This window comes from Rattus norvegicus, chromosome 9, assembly GCF_036323735.1.
Source record: "Rattus norvegicus strain BN/NHsdMcwi chromosome 9, GRCr8, whole genome shotgun sequence".
Lineage (NCBI taxonomy): Eukaryota > Metazoa > Chordata > Mammalia > Rodentia > Muridae > Rattus > Rattus norvegicus.
The window spans coordinates 84,451,603-84,478,331 of record NC_086027.1 but is presented as its reverse complement, the minus strand read 5'-3'; the positions used below and the strand labels follow the sequence as shown (position 1 = coordinate 84,478,331).

Sequence of the window (26,729 nt, the reverse complement as noted above, 5' to 3'; positions counted from 1 at the left end):
AGACACAGTTCTAAATCCTGCGTCCTTTCTATATTACAACCACACCACACTGACCCCCATGGATGGAGTCCCTGTGTGCCCTCACACAGAACCAACCATGTGACTGAATTCAAGTGCAGGTAAGCCACCAGGGCAATCTTGCCAAAGCTGCTGTAGAATTAACCCACATATATGGGAGATATATTTATTCATTCGTTCAGTCAGTCAGTCAGTCAGTCAGTCAGTCAGTCTTTCGAGACAGGGCTTCTATCTATCCTGGAACTTGGCTTTATAAACCTGGCTGGTCTCAAACTCAGAGATCCCCCTGCCTCATCCTCCCAAGCACTGTGATTAAAGGTTTGTGCTGCCACAACCGCCCAGACTCCACTGTAGAATCCTAACAAAGGAGGAAGGATGCTACTTACCCCATCAAAAATGACTCATTCTCAGGACCACCTCCTATACGGAGACCATGTCTTTAGCAGGCCAGCTCCCCTCAGCCAAGCCTAGAATCATTTAACCCCATAAGGACTCAAAAAATTTAAATATAACTTTTGGCTCTATGATTAATTTGGAGGCTTTAAAATTCCTTTTTAAACACCTAAATGCTCAAGTTGGGCTCATGCTTTTAACTCCAGCACTAGGGAGGCAGCGGTAGGCAGATCTCTGTGAGCTTAAGGCCAGCCAGGGCTGTTAGACAGAAAAACCTTGTCTTGAAAAACCCAAGAGTTTAAACCTTCAATCCTTTCCATCCCCTTCTGCCTCTCCTCAACTTTATCTTCCATTATTTCTAGTTTATCCCTTTAGGATCTAAACATACAAGCAAATAGTAAACCAGAATCCCCTTCCCTACTTTCATGGACAACACGGTGCAGTGGTATAGTGGTTTCAGCATTTTCTTGCCACTGCTTTCCAGGTCTCTGATGAGTGTTCTTCATGCCAGCCTAGGGCCAGACAGAAGCCAGACAATCGATAAATACTTGCTGGACTGGTGGGGGGATGGGAAGAGCAGACTGAGGACCAACTGATCTCTGGGGACAGCCCAGAACATGTGAGGCAAGAGCCTCCTGACAACTACGCTTGCAGTCACCCCCCTAAGTGGTAATGGCCTCAGGCCTGATAATGTCTTCTGGGACACAGAAAGAACACCTTTTCACAACGCTGCCAAGGACTGTCATCGTTAAACAAAGATGTTTCTCAACTCAAAGCACAGAGAATTGGAAGATGCCTGGACTCCTCAGGTTCACACTCCCGTGCACTTCAGCGTAAATGACTGGAGATTCTTTGGTCCCATCCACACGGTGACCTGTTTCTGGAGAGAGATCTGTGCAAAGGGTAGATGTGGGCCAGAGTCTGAGCAGGCTTTCTTCAGATTTCTGCTTGCAGACAGCTCAGAGTCGCGGATAGGACAGCACTGAGAAAGTAGACTAGTATTTTGGGGAAGTTTTAATTTACTTCAATTAAAAATTCAGGGCAGCATTGAACAAAAGAGAAGTAGGTGAGATTATTTTGTGAGCCTCTGCACAGGCCTGTCTGGGTCTCCTGTAGGCAGTACCGGAGGACAGCTATTCCAAGAGCACTTGTTGTTGGCCAGTCAGTCCTAAGACTTGGCATTTCCCCCTCACCCTCCCAGCAGACCAGACAGGGCATTGCCTGGTGGAAATTAACCCCAAGAATCAGTCTCTTGGTTGATAGCTGAAGTAACCACTCTTTTTTTTTTTGGGGGGGGGGGGGAGTGAATACATGTGCAAAGATAGGTATTGAAATTTCTGGACAGGTACAATGCTTGGCTCAAGAGGTGACCTCCAGAGTCAGCAATGAGGAATCTCACTTTTTATTGTAGGTCTTTATTTAAAATGTAAACTTTTAGGAAGAGGGGAAGTTCACAATTTTTTCACAGTTGGTGGCTCAGCCATTCATCTCAGCACTTAGAGGCAGTCAGGTCTCCATGAATCCAAAGCCAGCCTGGTCTACATAGCCAGTTCTAGACCAGCCAATGTTACATGGTGAGACCCTGTCTCAAAAAAAAGAATGAAAAATCTGAATGGGCCCAACTATTTGATTGGCAGTGATCCCATGCAAGGCCACAGGATAGGTCACAACCTGCTTGGGTACATCTGTGTCAGTAATCCTACTTTGCTAGAGCAGGACTGGAGAAGGGTCTCAGTGCAAACAAGGTTGCTTCCAGGAAGAGATAAATAAGGGGGCAGGCAGGCTTTATGAGAGACATTTCTATGTACCACCCAGGACACCCAGCATGGGAACAGCTTTATAGATACCTGAGAGAAAGTGCTGGAAAAACATTTCCACTGACCACCTAGCCTGCTCTACTGGTCAGATCACCCAAGGGCCAGATGGGTTCTCTTGTCCTTCTCTTAAGCTGTGAGTCACTTCGAGCCTCACAAGCCAGTGGCCAATAGCAGCCAGCAAGCAGCCAGACCCAGACACCAGGAGAAAGGGCTTTGGCAGTGCCACTCTAGAGCGAGTCAGTGAAATCAGTGAAGACACCTTATCGGTCGAGGTCCAGAGCCTCCTGGGTTACTGTCCGGAGTCCAATGGAAAACAACTCTTCCCAGGGCTCCCGAATCCAGGCCAGCAGGTCTGTCAGCTGCTCCCCACACACAACACGGAGTGCCCAGAAACTCTCCAGCCGAGACACCTGGTAGATTGAGCCAGGGGAAAGATGGGAAGAGATATACCAAGAGTCTGAGGAAGGTCTTAAGAGAGGACACACCACCATTGGCTTTTAAAGGCTCATGTCCTCATCCCCCAAACCCCCACTATGTGACACTGCATTAAAGGGCAACTCTGAGCTTTAAAGTCAGTCAGTCAGTCAGCAGCCCTAGTCAGCACTGTCTGAGGGCTCTAGAGGGCTGCTGCTCACAGTTCCATCTCTATCTCCCTTGCTGTAGGGAACATGAGGTCTAAAGTCAACTCCAAGAACTGTGCAGGTTCAAGTCCTGACGCTACCCTGTGACCTGTCCAAGTTTCATGTCTCTGAGCCTTAGTTACATCATCTGTAATATAAGACTAACTAACAATAGCACCTCCTCCTCGGGTTAGAGTTGTGAAGGTCAAACGGTTGTGTACAATACAATGGGTAGGCTGATCACACCAGCTAGGTATTTCAGTACAGGGCTCCAAGGCCAGACATTCCCACAGCTGACTGCTGCTTTCTACACATGCTGCTTACCCAAACCCAGGTCCTTACATCAGGACTCTATCCCCACTATATGCCTGCGCCTCCTTTAGCACCATCCCAATCCATTCCATACTTCCTAGATGCACTGCCACATTGTACACACACACACACACACACACACACACACACACACACACACACACATACACACCTCATCGTAGAAGATCAGCCGCAGGTCCAAGGGGCTTGTGCGATACAGCTGCACAGAGCTCAGACTGCTGAGTGGTTGCTGCTCCCTGACCTGCAAAGAAGGACCTGGCCCCTGGGGAGCAGGCTGCTCAGAGGCTTCACCAGACCCCACTGGGAGGGGAGATTCTGCATGGGACCTTACAGGGTCTTCATCTAATAGGTACAAGGTGGACAACGTCAGCAACAGGGACACAGGACAGGTAGAGGAGCCTGCAGAGAGAGGGAGGGGGGCAAGATGATGCCTAGAGTGCAAGGTTATGTTTGACCTAGATCCCCAGACTAGTGTCCTAGTGCTGCCCTGGAGAAGGGGTGTGAGCCGCACTAAAGAGTTGGCCACAAATTGGCACTCTGCTTCCACGAACTCCAGGGACCACTAACAGCCAAAAGACCTGAAGGCCTAAAGTGAGGGAACCAGCACCCCAGCCACCCCAATCAATGGCCCATGGCCTCTCGACAGGATGAGTAGAACATATCCAGCCGATGACCCACTTTAGGAAGACTGGATGCCAAAGCTAAGGTCTCTGAGCAGCTGAAGCGCTAAGGATCTCCTAGCCCACATGGAGAAGTGGGAAACAGCCATCCTGTAGCAGACATGCTGCGAGGGTGAGGAGTCCAGTGCCAGGGACTGAGCACCACTCCGTGGGTACGACAGGGGCAACAGTGGACAGGCCAAGGGCAATACAGCTACAGAAACCAGGGACGCACCTGCAGACTCCGCCTTACCTTCAGCCAGGAAGGCGCGAAGGTAGAAAAACTGGGGCGTCTCTGCGGAAGTATCTTTCCCCAGCAATGGCCTGTGGAGATCACAGCAGACACAGGAAGAGAATCAGCCAGGGCAGGATGGGCTTCAAGGAGTGGGAGTAGCTGGGCAGATGTGGGCACAAGTATGGGACTATATAGGTCTGGGATTTGTCAAGAGAAGACCTGGACACCACCTAACCCTAACCTGCTGACTTACCAGAGCCGATGCTGCGGGGTCACCGTCTCCTCTGTAGCACTGATGCAGTTCCTCTGGGTACGAGGCAGAGACTGCAAAACCCCTGGAGAAAGCCAGCCAGAGACAGAAACCCTCAATCCTCTGCAATCCTCTACCTCAGCCTCGACCCTGGCTAAGCTCTGCTAACTCTGGACCTCAGAAACGTCTACCAGTGGGATTGACAGAACAGGAAGTTCCAGGACCATCTACTGGTGAGCACCAAACTGAGCAGCAGGCCCCGAAAGCCTCACTTCCTTGTCATCCCTCCCAGTGAGAGTCTCCCTCACCAGTGAGCTCCTCAAGGAAGGCACGGCACTGCCTGGCATCTCGGGGCAGCAGCACACAGTGGCCAGTCCCAGCTGCCCACTCTAAACGAAGGCTCTGGCCTGCAAGGCCAAGCTCCATGCCACTCAGATCCTGCAGAGGAATGGCCAGGGTGGGCTCAAGCCAGCTAGCAGGAGGCCCGCTGTGGAGAGAGCAGAGTAGCCAAGACTAAGAGGAGGATAGGATGAGGTTGGCAGGACTGTGACACGGCCTCAGGTCTACACTGGCACACTCACCAGATGGGCCCTGTCACCTTCAACAGGTAAAGCATACGGTCAGACACAACCACAAGGCACAGAGACTCCCTCGTGTGGCCTGCTAACACCACCGGCACCTAAGGGTAGAGAAGGCTGATGAGCAACCAGAAATAAACCAAGCAGACAGGAGCCAGACCAAAAGCTGGGCTGCACTCCAACCCGCGTTACTATCACCGACATCTACACTTCACTATTTGTGACCCTGCAATCGCCCTCCCACCTATCCCAGTGTGTCTACGCAGGCCTCCCCAGCATCCTCTCCCTATTTCCAACCCATCCCCCCACTCTCGGACAAGACTATCGTAAGTAACAAGTTTGCCCGTCACTGCCCTGATTCAAACCCTCTGGGTAGTCACTAGACCCTCCCACCTTCCCTGGCAGACAAGGCAGGTGCTCCTGGGCACTGTTCCCAGCCTCCTAGACTCCAAGGAACCTGCCTCTAGGCCTGCACATGGGTTGTCCCATCTTTCCCACGAGCTACCTTCTCTCGGGCCTTGTGCATTTACAGCTGCCTTCTACAGCATGGACCCACGCAGGCTGAACCAGGCAGCCCCTCTAGGACCTTGCCCTGATGCAGCAGCTCCACGCTGCGTAACCCTGTTTCCCTATGACTAAGGGCAAGACAGCTGCATGGCTGAGCCTGAGTGTCCTGGGCAGGAGGAAGTGATAGCATGTGTTTGTGCTGACAGGAGGACCCATTACCAGGTAGGTGCCAAGTGCTGTGCTGTGCTGTGCTGTGCTGTGGTGTGCTGGGCTGGGCTGTGGTGTGCTGTGGTGTGCTGTGCTGTGCTGTGCTGTGCTGTGCTGGGCTGGGCTGGGCTGGGCTGGGCTGGGCTGGGCTGGGCTGGGCTGGGCTGGGCTGGGCTGGGCTGGGCTGGGCTGGGCTGGGCTGTGCTGTGCTGGGCTGGGCTGGGCTGGGCTGGGCTGGGCTGTGCTATGCTGAACCACAGAAACCTGCTCTTGGCCTGTGCTCTGCATCAAAGAGCATTATCCCTACCTGGACAGGACAACTGAACCTTAAGTGTGAAGAACCATGCCACGCAGCAACTATCCACTGCTGCTGAAACCCAAGCATCTGACTCGATGCCCAGGGCCACAGGTCAGTGGGTGGCACAGACCTTGGTGCAGCACTGGAACTCCTCCTCGGAGTCACTGAACACCTCAACATCCAGGAAGAGCCGGAGTCGGTGGTCCACAGATCGAAAACCTGTGTGTCCAAGGGCTATGAACAACCAATGAGTCATCAGCCTGACTCTGGGAAACCACAGCTCCAATTTACCCTCCCCAAAGCCCCTCCCTCCCCAAGCACACTTCACTGTTTCACCCATACTCACTCGGGCTGAGGTTCCAGCTGCTGCAGCCATGGGATATGGATGCCTGAGGTGGGATGCCGTCAGGCACACTGGGACAGCCACTGTGGTCAGCAAGGTCACAGGCAGAATCTGATGATTGTTCTTCCTGGTTCCGCTCTCTATTAGGGACTTCCCCAGACACAGCTAGGAGAACCACATGGTCACTCCCACAGTTTGGACACACAACAGGAGATTCTGGAGGGTGGGACAGACACGCTGTGAGCCTCCCAAGGGCACGATGCACACAATGCTCCCTGCCACCATCCAACCTCCTCATGCTATCTCTAGCTCGTCCCAGCCAGCATTCCCAACATCCCACCCTCACCCCTATATCTAAGCACAGTCTCTAATCTGCCTCTCCCATCCCTGAGGGTCAAGCTAGCCCATGGCCAACAGCCTCCTAAAAGTACAGCCTATCTTCTAATCCCCAGGTACTGCAAAACCAAATCAGAGCAAGTTAAGATTCCTAGGCCCCAAGTAAAGGCTCTGTGAGAAGAGACAGAGGGAAGAGACAGGCAGATCCCTAGAGCTCGCTGGCCAGACAGTCTACACAAACTGATGCACTCCAGGTCAGTGAGATTATGCCATAAACTAAGGTGGAGGGGTTGGGGATTTCGCTCAGTGGTAGAGCGCTTGCCTAGCAAGCGCAAGGCCCTGGGTTCGGTCCCTAGCTCAAAAAAAAAAAAAAAAAAAAAAAAAAACAAACTAAGGTGGAAAATGACTGAGGAGGACACCCAAGGTCAGTCCCTGGCCTCCACATGCACATACAAACAAACACACACACACACACAAACACACAACGGTGGTGGTGGTGGTGACGACGACGATGGTGATAACGACTAAGACCAAAACCAAGACTGGGGAAGGCAAGGAGGTCCCTCATGCCAGGCAGGTTTAAGTCCCAGCTTCATTAACTATAAATGGATAATTTTGGACCAGCCATCGAAGCTCCTCTGAGCCTGACCACTATCTGTAAGATGATAATGAAAAATCACATCTGCCTCAAGGAGTCGGCAGGATGGGTGAGTGGATGCAAGTAAATGAAGGATGTGGATCAACAACGAGGGGAGAGATGGAGAGATACTGAATGGCTACAGAACTCTAGGCATGTGCTAGCCCCACATCAATATTATTATGTGGCGGCTCCATCAAAACTTTTCCATCCCATTTTGCAAAGAAAGAAAAAACGAAATAACTTATATGCCCTGCCACAGCTATGTAGCTGAGGAAATAATAGCAGTAGCATATATGAGGGACCTTCGTTTTGTGCCAGGGGCTATGGTTGGCGCTTTATTGTCATATTGAAGTCTCACAAGAAAGCTGGGCAAGGTAGCACGCGCCTGTAAATCCCAGCACTCAGCTGAAGCAGGGGAACTATCCCAAAGTCAAGGCCAGCTTCAGGTACATTCAAGTTTGAGGCCAGCCTAGTAATATGAGACTTGGTCTTGAAACATCAAAACCTTTAAAGAGAAAATCTACCAATGCAGAAGCTACAGTATCTACAGGAGACAGTCAGAATCCAGAAAGAACTGTGATATCACACTGCTTATGTGGCTATGCCTACCGGGTCTGCCAGGGCAGGCTCACAATTGACACTGACACAGGGTGTTTTTCTGGAAAAAAAATAACTTAGTCCTGCTATGTCTGCTGCCAAGAAGTGTGGCTGACAAAAACCGTGTTTCACATAGCTGTTATCCAGAGTTTCCCTTCCTTCTTCAATGTCTCCAAAGCCCTTATTGTTTGAGTGGCCTATCAAAGAGAGACCACAAGGTGCCGTATCCTATCAAATGCTTACAAGGTCAGTCAAGAAGGGAACTTGTGCCAACCACCAAAGCAGCTCACTCAACAGCCATTGCACAGAGGGTACAGGATGACCTGGGGCTGCACGGAGGGCTCAGGAGGCTTTACGCCATTCCTGAGATGTTACCCACAGACCGCCAAAAGCCAAAAGTGATGAAAACCTGAAGAGGGTGTTTAAGCATAGTCACAGAAAAGCACTTCCGGACTCTGATGGGACCATTTCAATGGTTAAATGCAGCAGTAGGCAGTGAGTCATATCTCTCCCTCAGGCCAAACAGTTGCTTCCACGCTCCTAAGTACGTCTTCCCTCGAGCGCTCTCTCTCTCCATACTCCTCTCTGAAACATCTTCCTTGCAGTGGGGAGAGCTGGGTGGCCAAGGAGGACAAGGGCACAGCTGGTACCTGTATTTTGAAACAGAGGCTTCCAGCCGTCGTCACTCTCCAGTCCCAACCTGGGCTCCTGAGGCTTGAACTCACAGCTACAGCGCAGGCACTGGAATCTGGGCCCCTGTGGGTCCTTGGCCTCCCCAGGCTGCTGGTCTTTCACGCTGGTGAATGGGGTCAGTACAGCAAGTAGCTCCTGAGGAAGGTGGGTCAGAAGCAGCTAGCCGTGAGCAGGTGGACCCGCCTGGCCGAGCTCTAAGCCTCCAGCCCGAAGCTGCTACCCCCACCCTTCCACCTGCCTCTGGACTCCATCACCTGGATGGCTTCATGGGCCTCTGGCTCCAGCACAGCATAGCAACGCAACTGCCGGTCGGGACAAATGTAGGAAAAGCGCAGAACAAGAACTGGAGCCCCAGAGGGTGGGCCTGAGCCCTGTGCAAGAAAGGAGGAAAAGGGATCAGGGCTACATGGAACTTGGAGGAAAACAGGAACTCTGGAGCCCACAATGCTAGTGCTGACATCAAGCCCTTGTGAGACCCATCCTTCTGTCCACCTTCCCAAGTCACACACGACAGCCCTGCACACACCCAGCACCCCTTCCTGGCACCAAGTTCTCATGAGAGAGGATGGGAAACACAGAGCCCAGTGCCTGGCACACAAGAGCCAACAGGTTCTCAAGAATGACTCTGGAAAGCCAAGAACCCCTTCCCAAGCACCTGACCCCACAACTCACCTCAGACCCTGGTTCTCTCTGGCTTTCAGTCTCTGACTGTAGCTCAGCTGACACCAGGCTCTGTAGCTCCAGCCGCTCCAGAGTCTGGGCTGCTTGGAGTCCCACTTCAAACAAGTGGGCAGAAGTGACCCGGAGAAAGCACTCCCTTCCTTGCACGCCCTCAGTTCCCTGCAAGGGACACACCAACATGGGGCGACAGAGCTCTGCTGCGGAGAGACCACAAGAGACCTGTAGTGAAGAAAGCGTCCAGGCCTCTGCTATCCCGTGAGTGGTCTTCTACCCAGCCTGGCCTCTCCTGTCCGTCTAACACTGGGATACCCCAAAGCCCCTATGTTGGCAGGGCTCTCACCTTCCACTGCCTTCTGCTCCTGCTCCTCTTCCTCCCCCAGGTCCTCTCTCGATCCCTCTTCTCTCTCCTGCTCTTCCCTCTCTTCTTCGTGGGGCTCGAGCTCCTCCCTGCCTTCCTCTGACACCTTCTCTGGCGATTCCTTAGTGTCTTCCCCTATCGCTGGAGGGCTGCGTGCAGTCTCCAGGCTCTGGGCATCCAGAGGAGGGGTTCCAAGGGCAGGAGTCTTGATGGTGGCAAGAGGGGGGCTCCCCATGGTCTCCAGGTGGCTCCTATACTGCAGCCAGTCACAGCCAAACCGCTCCCGGAAGCTGGCCAGCAGCTCAAGTTCCCGGTGTTGCTGCACAAACCACCCTGAGATGGAGGAGGACATAGAGCTAAGGCCCCACCCAGACCCTGGCTGACCCCAGCCTCTCTCTCTGGCTACTCTTCAACAGGCATGTCCTACGGAATACTGTGACCATAAGCAATCCTGGACCGCACACAAAACAAACATGGCCACACATCTCAGACTCGGAGGAGGCTTGAAGGAAAAAAACCTGTTTCACATTGTTTCAGCGTGTGCTTCCAAAATGGTTGTGGCCATAAAATCTCTTTATTTTAAAATCTTTAGCACCCTATAAAATTCACGCTCCTTAGGAGAATGTGGCCTGGAAGCAGATCTCTCTCTTTGGACTAAACTAAAAAGACAACAGACTGAGGGCCCTCCTCAATAATCCATACCACCCCAAAATGAAGTTTCTTCTCTGACACCTACATGTAAGGCAACGTCAAGACTAGAGAGGACTAGAAGGGAGAGAGTAGGCAGGTCAACTTACCAGCCGGGGAGGGGTCCAGAGTTCGAAGCTCTGGGTCTGTGTCACTGGGCTCAGAGATGCTAGCCCGCCTCACACGGACTCGGCTCTGGTTTGGACAGAGATGGAGGTCTATGAAAGGCAACCTGGCCATCCATGGCCACCTACCTAACTTACCATAAAATACCAAGTCCTAAGAAGGACAACGCCTTCCTGTTGCTAGTCTTCTAAGTTACCCACAGTACCAGTAAAGAGACCACGAAAGTCCAGGCACAAACCAGTAGAACCCACTCACCTTAACCTTACGAAGTGGAGCCTGGGCCACAATGCCCCCTGAGGAGAGGCTATCACTCAGCTCAGGGCCACCTGAGGTTTCAGTGGTACTCCCCACTGGCCAGGACAAAGGTTGGGTCATGGGACCAAGCCGTGAAGATTCTGAAGTCTGCTGTGTGACGACAGGAATGGGTCAGACCCAAAGGAGCACCTCTGCCTGCTGGAGCTAACCAAGAGGAGGCTCCTACACTCCACTGACCAGGAAGACTCTCCTACCCTGTCTCCCAAGCTACCGTCCTCCCCCTTCATGTCATCCCACACGTTCTCCTTCATCCTATCCCCACCCGACTGACCTGAAGATCCTTCAGGGACAAAACCTTGCCATCAAGAAGGAACTGTGCAAGACAAAGGAGAGGACAGTGCTCAAGATGGAGCCCATCACCAATGACTCCAAAAACTCACAGCACTATAGAGTAACTGGGACTTTGGCCTCTCAGTCAGGGACAGACACAAGATAATCACTCACGCCATGAGCAGCATCTCTGGCCCGAGGTGACAAGTACTGAGCGGTGGTTGCCCGGTGCGCAGGGTGGAACCACAAAGGGTTACCTTCCAGATAGAGCTGAGGGCAGAAAGGGGACAGCGTAAGCACAGGATGCCCCTATGTGAAGGTACAAGGAGAATCAGACCTGAAGGTGGCTCTCAGGCCCATTAGGCACTTGTGTCTCACCTTACGGAGCTCAGCCAGCAGCCATAGTGGTGCCAGCTCTGTGTGTCCTTCTAGAAGGTTATAGGCCACATCGAGATGCCGCAGGTTCTTCAGCTGCTCCAGGCCTACGGCAGAGGAGAGAAGGCCTTGTGGAGGCATGTTGTGGGTGAGGGGGTGTGGTGTTGTGTTCCCTGGACAGAAGTAGGAGGAGAAAGCACCACACTGCTATTTCTAAGTTCTCATGAGGCTCAAGCCGCCAACCCGAGCCACTCCTGTCTGCTTCCTTCCAGACTGACGCCACCCCATGTACGCTTGCTACTCACCCTGAAGGCTCCGAAGCTCATTGGCCCTCAGGATCAGAGTCCCCAGAGCAGCCCCTGACGGTCCCATTCTTGGCACCAAGCGCAGGTGGTTATAGGAGATGTCCAAATGGTACAGCTCAGATAAGTCCTGGCGGTGGGTGAGGAGACAGAGGTTCTCGATCAACTCGACAAAGCTCTGGGCAGGGTCCTCTGTGCTATCCTCTCAAATGCACGTTGGCCTACGAAACTGCAGTGCCAACACAAATGACTTCCTCTACCCCGCACTGAAAGAGCTGAACAAACGTCAGCACCTTCCCAACAGCTCCAGGCTACACCCCTGGACGGTAGCTCCAACCTCTAAGTTCCCACCTGAAAAAGACAAGGCTCTGAGGAACACTCAGAGCAACCAAAGAAATCCTCAGCTTCAGCCATGGGGTCTGTCTCCTAGGCTCTGAGGGACAAGGATAACTACCTAGGCAGTCAGTGCAGTCAGTGGGAAACCCATGCACTTCAGGGTGGGTCCAGCACCACTTCCTGACTTGTGAATTCCCAGCTCCCTTAGTGCCGCTGACATCCACGCCCTTCCCACCCCTCCATTCTCCAGACAGTTCACTTTGAATCCTCCCCATGTTACTTCTCACTGAAGAACCCTTACCACTTTAACAAGTACTCAGCCCTGCCTATCTTTAAGTGAGGACAGAAAGGACACAGGGAAAGGGTTTGTCACCATCACAAAATCTATCACTTCTGAGCCACACACTAGGCTAAGGGACATAGGTACTCCTCACGGGTACTACTGTGATGTGTACCTTACAGGTGAACGAAGCAGGAAGCTGACTGACTTGCCCTAGGTCATCCAGTATTCCAAGCCTTGTTGTATGCTAGAGGAGAAACCCACACACAGAACTGACTCTCACAGTACTGGATGTGCCTCCGCCTAGGCCCCAGAGCAATGTGGAGCCCAAGCTAATCAGTGTGTGAGAGAGAGAGAGAGTGGAGTCAGCTGAGGGCCAAGCCCGTCAGCACTCAGGCAGACCCCTCTTACCATCAGGAAGCCTTTGCAGTCCTGGATATGGTTGTGGCTCAGGTTGAGGAAGCGCAGAGCGGACAGGAGTCGCTGAAGGAGAGTGGAAAAGGAAGCACAAAAAGGTTCTTCCCACAAGGATGCCTGTCAAACAGCTGGTGATCCCCCCAAAGGACCCTCCTTTCCCTCCCCAAAGGCACTTCCCTTGGGGGACACTCACCAGGGAGCTGTCTAAGTTGCTAAGTGCATTGTAGCTGAAGTCGGCAGAGAGCAAGGCTAGCCAGGGGAGGGCAGAGCAGAGGTCCCCACCGCAGGCCGACAAGAGCTCCTGGATAGGGGACAGGCATAACTACAACTTCACTCTCTGCCTTCTCCCCCGACATGCTCAATCCTCCAGTCCCCCTTTCATATGTTCCGGCTCTACCTGGAGACCCCGCAGCTCTGAAGATAGCTCAAGTCTCTGTCCCTAAAGAGCAGACCATGGGGACCACATGCAGACCATGGGGAGACAGACACAAGACGATACACAGCTTGGTGTGACTGTAAACACACAGACAGGTGTAGAGTGCTGTGGCGTCACACAGGACAGAGGGAGGAGAACACTGGGAAACCACAAAGCTTGGTCTTCTGTATTTCTCAGGATAAGGCATGAAGGTCCACCCCTCGCCCTCCTTACCTCTAGTGCCTGGATGCTTCTGTTACAAACCAGGGTCTCTAGCTGTGAGTAGATGCCACGGAGGCCACACAGGCTGTGGATAGGGACTCCTCGAAGCTAGAACAAGAGAAGTAAAAGAGGAAGGTAAGCAAAGCTTCAAGGATAACGAAGGCCTCATCCCTACCTTTTCTGATGGGAAGGAGGGAAAAGATCCAAAGCCCAGCTTTGGTTTGAGGAAGTGTGAATGGAAAAGACCTCACTGAGGAGCAATGTAACATTCAGACATGACTTCCCACCAAAAGGCTTTGCACTAGTTTCTGCCCCCCATATGTTTTAATACTCCCTTACCTCCAGCTGTCGAAGGGACTTGAAGGGGAAAATCTTGATAGGCCCTGGAAGGCCAACACCAGGGGTGTGGACCAGCTGAAAAAGGAGCATTCAGGTTACTGATGCATGGCAAGCTCCCTCTCACCCGCACCACTTCCTCAGCATAAGCACCGGTAGGTATCACTGACACCATCTGGATCTCAGCCTCGAAGCCTTCTCACACCCCACCCCATCCCCTGCCTTCCCTAGAGCTCTCTGTATGTCCTATCCCCATGCCCCTCCTAGGACCTTGAGTGACAGTGTTTTCTGCAGCACATCGAAAAGGAACTGAAGCTGGAGGATGACTGGTGAGTCTGCAGGGTGGGAGGGAAGAGCCACAAAGCCTGTCTGGCCGGGGCCCCATGGCCCTAGGTACAGTTCAAACACTCTGTTCAGCTGCTGCAGTGTGGCTGTTAGCAGGCTCAGTGTGCTACAGCCAGAGAGAACTGCATCCCCTGCAGGAAGAAAGGAAAATGGGAAGGAGGACAGAATGAAAGGTCTTTCCTTCTGGGCCCCCAAAATAATGAACCCATTCCCATATGTACTGAAGATATTCCACTGAGAAATCAAACTGTCTACCTCCTCCTCAGCTCAAACATCTTCTATAGCTCCCCATTTTAAAAAACAATCAATCAAACAAACAAAAATCTAGCTTTTCGTAGCCTAGGCTACTTACAGAGTTGGAAACATAGCCCACTTGGCTCACAGCTCTCGCTCACACTCTCTCTCTCTCTCTCTCTCTCTCTCTCTCTCTCTCTCTCTCTCTCTCTCTCTCTCTCTTTCACTTTGATACAGCCCTTTCTACTGCCAAGATCATCTTCACCCAGCAAAGCAAAGCAATACCTCTGGGGGATATGGAGATGACTCAGTCAGTAAAGGACTGGCTGAAAAAGCCTGAGAATCTGAATCTGACCTCCACCACCTACATAGTGGTGGGAACGGAAGAGGAAGACATAGAAAGATCCCTGGGGCTCAATGGTTAGCCAGTCTAATTAATCAGCAAGCTCTAGGTCTCAGTGGGAGACGCTCTTCTCAGAGAACAAGGTAGATAACTTCTGAAACATGAGGCCCCTGGCTGTCCTCTGGCCTTGACACAAAGGTTTCCTCACACACAAAATAAAAACCTTTAAAGAAATAATGCCCCTGCACTTTCCACCCTGCAATCACCCACTTTTACACAAAGGCTGACTGTATGTCGATCCTTCCTTCTTTTTCTGGTGTAAGAATGACATGCACATTTATAGACATTCTCAAACAACACTGAAATGCACGTTGCTGTTCATTACAGCAATTCTTTTTTTTTTTTTTTCTGGAGCTGAGGACCGAACCCAAGGCCTTGCGCTTGCTAGGCAAGCACTCTACCACTGAGCTAAATCCCCAACCCTATTACAGCAATTCTTAAAGCTGTTCTACTTAATTAGATTATCAGCCCTGTGAGGACGTCTTTCAGATATTCCCCACTTATTCCTCTATCAGGAAAGTACATTTACAATAGCTGTAGAAATTTTTTTTAATATATTCTGAAACCAGGTGTGGTGGTGCACACCTTTAATCCTTCAGAAGGTGGGAGACAGAGGCAGGTGGATCTCTGTCAATTCCAGACCAATGCCACATAGTGAGACCCTGTCCCGGGAGGGAGACAAAAATCAAGAAGTCAAAAAATGTTGCAGAAGTCAGTGGAGGAACATCACACACCTGTGATTCCATTGGATGAGTCGCTGAAGCGAAAGATCAGAATTTCAAGGCCAGCTCAGGGTACCAAGAGATAGCAGAGATCTCCCATACCCTTCCCTCGGTTTTCCCCAAATAAACTTATGGAATCATAGTACAATTATCAAAACCAGAAAAATCGGTGTCGGTATAATAGTTACTGCATTAGCTCTATTCTGCTAGTGTAGATTATGACAACCACCACTGTAATCAAGACATAAAACGATTCCATCCCCACGATCATATCACAGTCATATATCCATGCAACCCATGATTCCTAGCCTGGGAACCAAGTCGGATTTTTGCTGAATAATAAATCTTACAAAGAGATTTTCTATGTACTAGACACTGAGTATAGACATACACATGATTTAAGGAGTCCCTTGGAAGTCTAGAAAAGGCGCAAACCAGAAAATGAACTGCCATCAAGAGACTCCACGGATGCCATGTCAGTGTACAGATATCGATTAGTACAGTGTACTAATGTCATCCAGGTACCACATGCCAAATGACTCCGCTGCCTCATCTACATCACATCATTATCTCCTAAAGACATCTATTAAGCCCACTTTACAGAAAGGGAAACTGAGGCTCAAAGAAGAATCTCCCCTTACCCCCTATCAGGGTGCTCGAGATTGAAGTCAAAGTTTCGTACACCCTAAACATATGCTCTGCTACTGAATCATATCCCCAGCCCTCAAAGAATCATCTTGATTGTGATCATGAGCTGATAACTGATATATATCTGTGATATCAAGTCAAAGCTTGTTTCTACCACAACTGATGTCAACCATGTAACAACACGGTGAGCTTCCCCATGCCCAGGCACCCGGAAAGCAACTATAGTAACACTATCTTTTGAACACTTACTATGCACTGCACTAAATAAGCTAACCAAAATCCCGATATATTTTGCGTTCAGTACGATCACTATGCTAACCTATCTGCGAAGAATACTGAGGCTCTAAAAACTTATCAAAATCTAATAGAGTTGGGACTAACCTGCGTGGGTCTCACTCCAAAATCTCAGGTGTTTAAGGTACTATACTTGGCTTTCTGTACAAGTGATTATGTTGTCTCCAAGCGTTTAATCTATTAATGGTCCCTTCCCTCTGAAGGGTTAAATGGTATGAGGGATGGATCGAGTTTAGACTGTCAAAGACGTGACTGGAAACAACGCAGCACAAGGAACACACCCAGAAGACTCTGGAACCTCGTGACCTCGCCGGCAGTGACTCAGTGACTCCCGGCGTTTCTGGACAGTATCGACCACACTCAGGACTCCCAACCAGATTAGCCAGAAGTCCACTCACTCACCCGACTCCCGCAAAAGTCCCGCGAGCTTCCACACTACTGAGTCCCGCGGGGCGGTCGTCATAGCCACGGGACGCTGGGGGGCGGAGCCTGGGAAAAGGGGAAGCGGAAGAGCCTCAGGTGGGCGGTGTCGACAAAAACCCAGAGCTTTCGTGCAAATGGAGGCGTCGTGCAATGTAAAAAGTAAGCAACAGCTATAAAGGACGTCTTCTCTGGCCCCCTTTCCAAAAACATAGGACCTCCGGAGCCCATGGGCCCTCGTGACCCGCACTCCAATCACTTTGGCAGTCAGACTCCTTTAGAGCAGGAAGTCCCACCCCGGAAAGCAAAGGACCTACCGGAAAGCCTGCCTTCTCTACCGGAAGCCACGCCCTGGGCGAGCCGATGTGTCAATAGGACAGAGCGAGCCGGGATTAAGCCCCCGAGCTGGGCCTCAGGTCTAGCTGTGCTCTGGGTGGCCCCTTCAGCGGAGAGAGAAACCTGACTCCTTGTTTGCAGACTGGGCGGGGAAGCAAAGTTTGGAGAAATGGGATTTTGTATTAGAAGGAAAAGAACTCATCCAAAACAAATATTGGCTTTCCAGTGAAACAGCTGCCCTGTGGTCCTTGCGAAGTTCTTTTATGTCAGTCAGAAGGGCTAAGGCTGGCAGGGATGCCACCTCTCTTTTCTTTCTTTCTTTCTTTCTTTTTTTTTTTTTTTTTTTTTTTTTTCGGAGCTGGGGACCGAACCCAGGGACTTGAGCTTGCTAGGCAAGCGCTCTACCACTGAGCTAAATCCCCAACCCCGGGATGCCACCTCTCAAATCCCCTTTGCTGTCATAGTCCTCAGTCTCTAGACTTTTATTTTTCCTTAGCACACTCTCAAATTGGTCCCTGGTCTCTTATTTCAGAGCTCTGGAAACTGAGGCAGGAGGGTCTCAATGAGTTCGAGACCAGCCTGTTCTAAATAGGGAGCTCCAGGCTATCTAGGGCTACATAGTGAGATCCGATCTCAAAAACAAAAATTAGTCACTGGTAGTGACTTGAATCGGGTTTTCTCTCTCTTTCTTCCTTCCTTCCTTCCTTCCGTTTCTTTCTTTCAACTGTATTTACAGCTTAGTACACCTGAAATTAAAATAGTTTTTATAGGTCTGAAAATAAAATACATGCACAGAAGTTAGGTTATTTACCTGCAAAGGTCATTCAGTGAGTAACAAAAGCAAGACTAATGAGTTTTCTAGCTTCCAAATTGTCATTGTAGCTTTTACCCTGGCTCCTCCTGGTCTGTCAGTTGACATCAACTTCTGAACTACATTATGAAAACATTTCTTTGGATGAAATAGTTAGGGTTTAGGAGGGAAATGTCTTTTATACAACACCCCTTTCCAATACAAGAAAGTTAAAAATGAATTGTAGGACTGAAGAGATGACTTAATGATTAAGAGCACTGGCTAGGCTTCCAGAGGATATGAGTTCCATTCCCAGCACCTGCAGGGCCGCCCACAGGCATCTGTGACTCCACTTCAGGTGATCGTACAATCTCTTCTCATTTCCATGGACACTGCACATACATGGTGTTCAGGCATTGAGGCAAAACGTTCACACTTGCAAGTGTTTGTTTTGATGAGAAGTCTAGAAAAGAGTAGGGTTGGAGCCAGTCACCTTTATCTCAAGTTGTCAAGTTGGGGGCTAGAGGGGGTGGAAGTTTTCTCTAGCATGAACAAACTTCCTACATACAACCTCATAGATCCAGGGTATTTTGTGAAATTGGTAACCCCATTACATGGCAACTGTCAGCCCCTGTTTGTTGATCAACTAAAACTGGCTGTGGGGGAGAAGCCATAACTATTAAGTCAACTTTCACTATCAAGTCAAATTCTCTTAGGCAAAAAAAAAAAAACAACAAAAAAAACAAAAAAAAAAAAAAACCCAAAAAACAAAAAAAACCCATTCTTTTGAGATGTGCTTTGAAACCCTTGCTTTTAGACTGGCCTCCCCAGCCCACAGTTCTGTGTAAAAATCCTCCATTCATATGGGGAGCCTGATAATTAGGTTTGTTCTACACTGTCAAGCTTCCAGATAAGTGAAAGAGAGAAAAATCAAAGAAAATGAAACTGTATTGGGAAGAGAAAAACCAAACTAAAGAAGCAGCAAGATTGTAAACGGTCCATTCCCGTCCTCCCTGAGGGGCCCACTCCCCTTTCTGTCCTTGGCTTGCAAGCCAGGCCTTGGCTGCCTTCCAAAGAATTCTCTCTCTCTTTTTTTTTTTCTCCCTCTCTTGCCTAAGTTACATTGTTCTGTTCTAAGTGTACTTCTGTAAATTGTTACTTAAAAAAAAAAAGTTTTAGTTAAAGGGAAAAAGAAAATCCTGTGTAACCAAAGCTACAAAAAAGAGGGAGAGGGAGAGGGAGAGGGAGAGAGAGAGGTGTAAACATTCTAAGAGTCCATCAGATCCATAAGAAGAAAGCAAGAGCTGGACGGCCATTAAAGTGACCTGGCCAAAGAAAAACAAATCATGCTTATGATGAAAAAAATTAGGATTATTATAATAGTGTCAATTCAGTACATTTGAATCCCAGTCCCAACGGAGGATTTTAGAAATGGACAAGTTGATTCTAAAATATATCTGGGAGACTAAACATTTCCAGAACCAAGAAACTTTGACAGGAAAAAAAATGAAAACAAAATCCAAGAAACACTAACAGGGGCCTTCCCCTCCTAGACAGCAGAGTGTCCTCCAAAGTCATGGTGACCAAAGCTGGTGATAATAGCCAAGGGATAAACAGTAATAGATTAACAGGACACAGAGCAGAATAATCGGCAATTCAACAGTCTTGGGAGAAGTGCCTATCTATTGGAAAAAGGCAAATTCCTCTCCTTGCATTCTGTACATGAGATTCCAGAAATATAAAAGTGCAAATTTTTTTCTAAAATAATAAAGAATGCATAGATAGATAGATAGATAGATAGATAGATAGACAGACAGACAGACAGACAGACAGATAGATCTGAGTGTGATGGCATATCTGATTGCCCAGGTAAGGACAAGCCCATAGCCCCAACTACTAGAAAGAATGAAAGAGAAAGATCACTTTTGGGCTAGCCTAGCCCAACTTAGCAAGAGGGTATATCTCCAAAATAAAAAGTAGGGGACCTGGAGAGACAGCTCAGTGGTTAAAAAGAGTTGTTGCGGGGCTGGGGATTTAGCTCAGTGGTAGAGCGCTTACCTAGGAAGCGCAAGGCCCTGGGTTCGGTCCCCAGCTCCGAAAAAAAAACCAAAAAAAAAAAAAAAAAGAGTTGTTGCTGTCCCAGAGGACCCATGGTGGATCCTCACAACTGCCCTGCTTCCGGGCCCTGCGAGCACCAAGTACAGAAGCAGTAGACAGGCATACACAAAATAAAGTGTTAAAGATGAAAGTATGAGCTGGGCGATGGTGGTGCACGCCTTTAATCCCAGCACTCAGGAGGCAGAAGCAAGAGGGTCTCTGGATTTAAGGCCAGCCTGGTCTACAGAGTGAGTTCCAGGATAGCCAGGGCTACACAGAGAAACCCTGTCTCAGGAAAGGCATTGCCCACAAAACCTAACAATCTGAGTCTGAAACCCCAGGCCACACCTGGTGGAAAGAAAAAGCAAGTTGACCTCTGACTCTGACTCTAACTCTGACACAGCCAGCACTGTTAGCATTTTTGCCTAGGCTCCGCCCCACAGTTACCTAGCAACAGCCAGGTGTGACTGACTCACTATAAAAGGGGCTGCTTGCCCCCTCCTCTCCGGCTCTAGCTCTGTCCTCTTGCCCTTTACCCCCTCTCTCCCCCTCCCCCTCCCCCTTCTCTCTCCAGGTGCTCAAGGCCCGCCTCTACTCCCCTCCCTTTCTCTCCTTCTCCCTCTCCCTCTCCCTCTCCCTCTCCCTCTCCCTGTCTTTCTCTGTCTCAACTCCCTTCCCTATGCTCAAACTCTATTCTATACTATACTGTACTGTGGCTGGTCCCTCAGGGAGAAGGGATGCCTCAGCATGGGCCCACAGAGGCCTCCCTTCCCCCACATCTGACTACCCATCCACCAAACAGATTCCCTCTCTCTATCTTTTTATAAAACACAAGCATAGGGGCTGGAGGGATGGCTCAGTGGTTAAGAGCACTGACTGCTCTTCCAAAGGTCCTGAGTTCAATTCCCAGCAACCACATGGTGGCTCACAACCATCTGTAATGGGATCTGATGCCCTCTTCTGGTGTGTCTGAAGACAGTGACAGTGTACTCATATACATAAAATAAATCTTTTTCTTTTTTTTTTTTTTCCGGAGCTGGGGACCGAACCCAGGGCCTCGCACTTGCTAGACAAGCGCTCTACCGCTGAGCTAATCCCCAACCCCATAAAATAAATCTTAAAAAAAAAAAAACAGAAAACACAAGCATAGCACACACAGAGATCATACACATAAATATATGCAAGCATATATATAAAAAAGATTAAGTGGGGTTGGGGATTTAGCTCAGTGGTAGAGCGCTTGCCTAGCAAGCACAAGGCCCTGGGTTTGGTCCCCAGCTCCAAAAAAAAAAAAAAAGAAAGAAAGAAAGAAAGAAAGAAAGAAAGAAAGAAAAAGAAAAAAAAAAGATTAAGTAAAATAAAAAGCAAAAGTTGAGCTGGAGAGATGGCTCAGCGGTTAAGAGCACCCAAAAAGCAAAAGTTGAGGTGGGAATGACTGGAAGCAGAGCTCGATGGTAAAGCACGTGCCTAGCATGAAGCAGTCACTAAATTAAATTCTTACTACTTTAAAAACAAAAACAAAAACAAAAACAAAAACAAAAACAAAAACAAAAAAAAACCCACAAACCCAGCGCTTTAAAAGATACACACACGGGCTCAGAAAAACAAGCACCATATGTTCTCACATGCAGATCTCAGCCTCGAACAGTTAAATGTGTAGATCCAAGAGGAATTAAATATGGGTGAAGGCCAAGAAACTAGAAAGGGGCCTGTGTGGCTGAGAGAGAAAAAGAGGCCTTATGTGAGGAGAGTGAGGGAAAGCAGGAGAGAAGTGGGAATTGTTAGGACCGGCTTCAGCTGGTCCAGGGAGAAGGGACAAACCCCCTGTATTACTTTGTAAGCTAATTTGAGTTTCCTTGGAAAAAAGAAAACAGTTTTTAAAGACACAGAAATACCATGGGCCAGTAACAGTGTTACATGATTTATTGCCATGAATGAAATTGCTTTCTCGAAGAATGCCATGACATCATGCTCTCAACTTGTAAGTAACAACACACCGCTAAAACCAGAAATGTGTAGCTGGCCCTGCCAAGCACGTGACCAAGACTTCACAGCACAGCAGGGGAACTGCCACTCGAAAGTCCCTCATGTTCCACCCCCAGGATACAGGAGGAGAGAGCTGCTGTTGGTAGCTTCTTACCTCCCTTAACTTCCCTGGAGTAGCCTCTGCAAACACTTCTATCAAAAAGGATTGAAGAAAGTTGTGGCTGTTGCTGGCTTAGCCTGCAGGCCAAGGGTATCTTCACACCAGGACAAGTCAGAAGCAGAACACGGATCTGAGAACCTGGTTTAAAGCCCGCTTATTTCTGATACTTTGGAGCATGGCTGCCATAGAGGAGTGATGTCATAGTTCACCTCTACGATGTATGCTATCGCCCCGACCTCCCTACTTCTGATACCAAAGAAGATCAGAAGCCGAAACTTGAGAGTTCTTGCAAAAAACAAAAGTGTCACAGAGGGGTTAGTGGTGGGCAGAGGGAAACTGAGAGATCTACTTGTTCTTATCCACATGGTCTGTGCTTGGGATGGGAAGGGAACCAAAGAAGGGAAATAGAAAGGTATGAACTGGCTTCCACAAATAGTTTTGGTGAATGACCTTATACTAAGAGAAGAGAAGTGTGTGTGTGTGTGTGTGTGTGTGTGTGTGTGTGTGTGTATGTGTGAGTCTCTGTGTGTGAGTCTATGTGTGTGTGTGTCTGTGTGTGTGTGAGTCTCTATGTCTGTGTGTGTGTGAGTCTCTATGTGTGTGTATCTGTGTGTGTGTGAGTGTGAGTCTCTGTGTGTGAGTCTCTATGTGTGTGTCTGTGTGTGTATGAGTCTGTGTGTGTGTGTGTGTGTGTGTGTGTGTGTCTGTAGTACACTCAGCTCCAGAATTGGATGGTAAGAAGTCCTTGTTCCATGAGTTTCCTCATTGTGTCTCCTGCCTCTGCTACCAGACCTGGCCATCTTGGATTAAGGAGTGTACCACGTGAGTTTCACCAAAGTCAAATACACAGGCGCACTAGAGGAGGTCTGGACTGAGAACGTGCACTAGACCTTGAACCTGGCTCCTGAAGACACTGGGATGAACCTGGGCTTGCAGAGGAAATCTAAGGAGAGATGCGGAGGCTAGCTGTATGTGCTCAGAGAAGCTGAGGGCTGGGCATGTGATTCACAACAGAGCATGTGCAAGGCCTTGGGTTTGATCCCCAGAAATTAATTAATTAATTAATTAATTAATTAATGGGAAAAATGCATAGAAACTGGATCCTGAGAATAGTCAGGAGACGAGAAAGCAACAAAATAGGGATTTTCCTATGTTGGTGGCCCAGGAACAGCACTGCTCACCCAGCCTGAGAAGCATTCTGCATCGAATAAACAGAAGGATGCATGGTGACCTTATAACCCAAGATAACTTAAAAACTGTTTCTGCTTACTTCATCTGCCCTACAAACCCATGCAGGTAGTTAAAGACAGGCTGTAAGATGCTTAGCTTAATACAAGACACAGAAAGGGAAAGGAAAAATGGAGGCTGTGTTATTTACTCAGACCGGTCTAAAAAGAGACAAAGTTGGAGAGGAAACATAGGTAGAAGTAGCTATGGGGTAGAAGAGAATGACCAGAGAAGAACCACCACCGCTCATCATGCACAGCAACACTGAGTTGAAGAAGTGCAGGGCTAGAGAGATGGTGGGTCTGCAGTTAAGGGCACTGGCTGTTCTTCCGGAGGACCCAATTCAATTCCCAGAGCCCACATGGTAGCTTACAACCATCTATAACTCCAGTTCCAGATGATACAGCATCCTCATTCAGATCATGCATGCCAGCAAACAGCAATTCACATAAAATAAAAATGAATACATTTTTTTAAAAAATTGAAAAAGTGTTTCCCTTGTGTGTGTTGCAATCCTCAGCATGAAGAAAAAGAAAGAAAGAAAGAAAGAAAGAAAGAAAGAAAGAAAGAAAGAAAGAAACCAAGCAAGGAGACATAATTCCACACTTGAGAGGATGAAATAGGAGGGTTGTCATGGGTTCGAGGCCAGCCTGGGCTACAGAGTAAGACTGTCTCAAAAAAAGAAAGAAAGAAAGAAAGAGAGAGAGAAGAAAAGGAAAGAAGAGAAAGAAAAGAAAAGAAGAGGAAGAGAGAAGGAAAGATGTTGGGGAGGGGAAGTCAGGATCTGGGAGAGAAAGAAAAGAACATCAAACAGACGACATCTTGGGCATAGTCCACAAAGGCCTGGTGCAATCAGTTACCTATGTGACGCAGGTTTCCTACCTCAGTTCTTCCTGCACAAAGAACGAGAGGGAAGAGACACAGTCCACAGCATAGGAGGAGACAGTGGGTGAATGAACAGTGAGACATGGGGCACAGGGAACTCTGGGAAAAGGTGAGAACCCGGGATTAGGTCTGTGGGAAGGAAGTGAGTGGGGGTTTCTCGGGGGTCTCTACAGAACAACTGAGAGGATTCTTTTATTCTTTGTTTGTTCAATCTTTTCTCAGCCCTTGGCTATGGCCCACGTCCTTGGGGCTAGTTTCTAGGTAACGAGAGCACACAGAAGTGCGGCTCTTTTCCCAAGATTAGTCCTTAGAGTATGGAAGACTCAGCCATCACTTTACGATACCGTCTCTCATTCTCACCACCACCACCACCACCACCACCATTTGCTGTGTCAAATGGCACGACCTTTAGTTACCAAATTTAAAACAACGCAGAGTCTCAACGTAAAGACCCAAATAGATCTCACTGGGTTAAAATTAGTGAGTCAGCAGGGCTTGATCCTCTACGGAGCCTCTGGGGGAGAATTCCTGTCCTTGTATTTTCCAGATTTAAGTGGCCACCTGCTTCTCTGGCCTGGTTCCCTTCCTTCTTCACAGCCAGCAATGGTTGCCTGAGTATCTCTCACAACACGGCTGACTGCCCTTGACTCTCCTGCCTCCCTCTTTAACACCCCTGCTGTCGACACTGAACCTGCCTGGAAGATCCAGGATGTAATCTCCCTACTTTAAGGTCAGCCGATAAGCAAACAGAATTATATCTGCGATCTTAATTTTCCCTTGCCACATGACAACATATTTACAGCAACCAAGGATGCAGACATCTTTCCTTTCCCACAAACACGAGGCGCGCTGCAGCCAAGTTAGCACCACAAGACATGGTTCCCGTCCAAGGTTGTGTATGGAAAAGATGCTGCAGCAACCTCCGCCCTCTCCCCACACCAGCCCCAACCCTACACCAGCCCGCTCCGCCCCCCACCATCCCAAACTAACAGAAAGAGATCTGAAAATGAACAAATTCATAAACATGCTGGACATGAGCCCTTGTACACTCAAAACTACAAAAAACTCTCAGGATGGATGGCAGAGAAGAAGCGCCACGTCTCAAGGACGCATAGTGAGAGACACGCTGAGGAACGAAAACAAACTAGATAAGGTACTGCAGTGATGGGCTTGCCCAGTCCTGAGTTCAAGCCTCAGCACATACACACAAATAAAAAAAAATCAAAGACCAGAAAGCAGCCTTACATGGAGGGATGGAGGTACTAGAAGAAGGGCTTCTTGTAGACACCAACAGGACCCTGATTTTCCAAGATAACTACAGCAGGTACACCAAATGCCAGGCACACCACGCTTGCCTTCTCCTGAGGACGTGTTGGCCTGTATATGGGAGCTACGGCTATGAAATCATAGGTAGAAAGCGGGGCAGTGCTCCCAGAGGCTAATAATGCTTTGGGTGAGAGCAGAGAAAGATCCAGAAGTTCAAAGAACCCCCACTCAGTACTGTATCGTACCCCTATAAGACAATTACACCATACAATGGCAAATGCCCTAGATTGCAACCTCCAAGCCACACACAGAGAAAGCAAAGACACAGAGAACCTCGATCAAAGATGCTGCCATCATTCATAAGTACCATGCAAACAGAGTAAAACTTTTCATTTTGTTCTGTTTTTGAGGCGGGGCCTATTATGTAGCCCTAGTTAGACTGGAACTCATTATATAGTCCTAGCCAGCCTTGAACTCACAGAGATTGGCCTGCCTCTACTTCCTGAAAGTCTGATTTTCGGTTTTGTTTTTATATAATTTTTATTTTATTTAATGTGTATTGGTGTTTTGCCCGCATGTATATCTGTGAGAGGGTGTCAGAAGCCCTGGAACTGAAGCTTCAGACAGGTATGAGCTGCCACGTGGGTCCTGGGAATTGAACCCCGGGCGGGTCTTTTGGAAGAACAGCCAGTGGTTTTAACCGCTGAGCCATCTCTCTAGCTCCCCATGAAAGTCAGTGTTTTAAAAAACAAATAAAAGACTCGACATACCAAAGACCCCTTGTGAAATTGCTTATAAAGAATAGGACTTTAGCTGGGTAGTGATGGCATACACCTTTAATCCTAGCATGCAGGAAGCAGAGACAGGTGGATCTCTGTAGATGATGCCAGCATGGTCTACAGAGCTAGCTCCAGGCCAGCCAGGGCTACAAAGAGAAACCCTGTCTCAAAAAACCAAGCCAAACAAACAGAAGAGGCCCTTAGAGTGTTCTATAACCATGGAGAATGTCACTCACTGAGAAGTACACACGTGGTCAGTAAGCAATAGGCATTCACTGGAATGACTTCCAGGGCACACTAAGAATGTGTGTGACCCCGACAGCAGAATGTTAATCCCACAGATTCCAGGAGAAAAACCACCAACTCAAGTCATCATCACCGCCAAGTTAAAGCAGACTTTTTTGTTCATGTACACAGGGCTGTCTCTCTGCTAAGGCATGGTTCAAAAATTCAGCATGGGGAAAATATGTTTTGGGTTTTGTTGGGTTTTTTG

The 26,729-nt window shown here is 48.9% G+C and overlaps 1 protein-coding gene across 18 annotated transcripts; it reads right to left on the bottom strand.

Moving 5' to 3' along the window:
- Nucleotides 1-1,810: 1,810 nt before the first annotated feature.
- On the bottom strand, nt 1,811-18,599 carry Stk11ip (serine/threonine kinase 11 interacting protein). 18 transcript variants are annotated; one of them, XM_063266980.1, is made up of 26 exons: nt 16,693-18,599; nt 13,915-14,120; nt 13,648-13,722; nt 13,321-13,416; nt 12,865-12,972; nt 12,666-12,737; nt 12,430-12,501; nt 11,642-11,768; nt 11,340-11,509; nt 11,136-11,231; nt 10,963-11,004; nt 10,632-10,781; nt 10,361-10,445; nt 9,546-9,896; nt 9,197-9,402; nt 8,779-8,895; nt 8,482-8,659; nt 6,262-6,474; nt 6,046-6,149; nt 4,907-5,004; nt 4,634-4,812; nt 4,329-4,410; nt 4,076-4,164; nt 3,333-3,580; nt 2,488-2,638; nt 1,811-1,993 (listed from the first exon to the last, which is right to left on the bottom strand). In XM_063266980.1, exons 1-25 carry the CDS (start codon nt 16,751-16,753, stop codon nt 2,489-2,491), a joined length of 3,375 nt encoding a protein of 1,124 aa, XP_063123050.1. In that variant the 5' UTR covers nt 16,754-18,599; the 3' UTR covers nt 1,811-1,993; nt 2,488.
- Nucleotides 18,600-26,729: the final 8,130 nt, after the last annotated feature.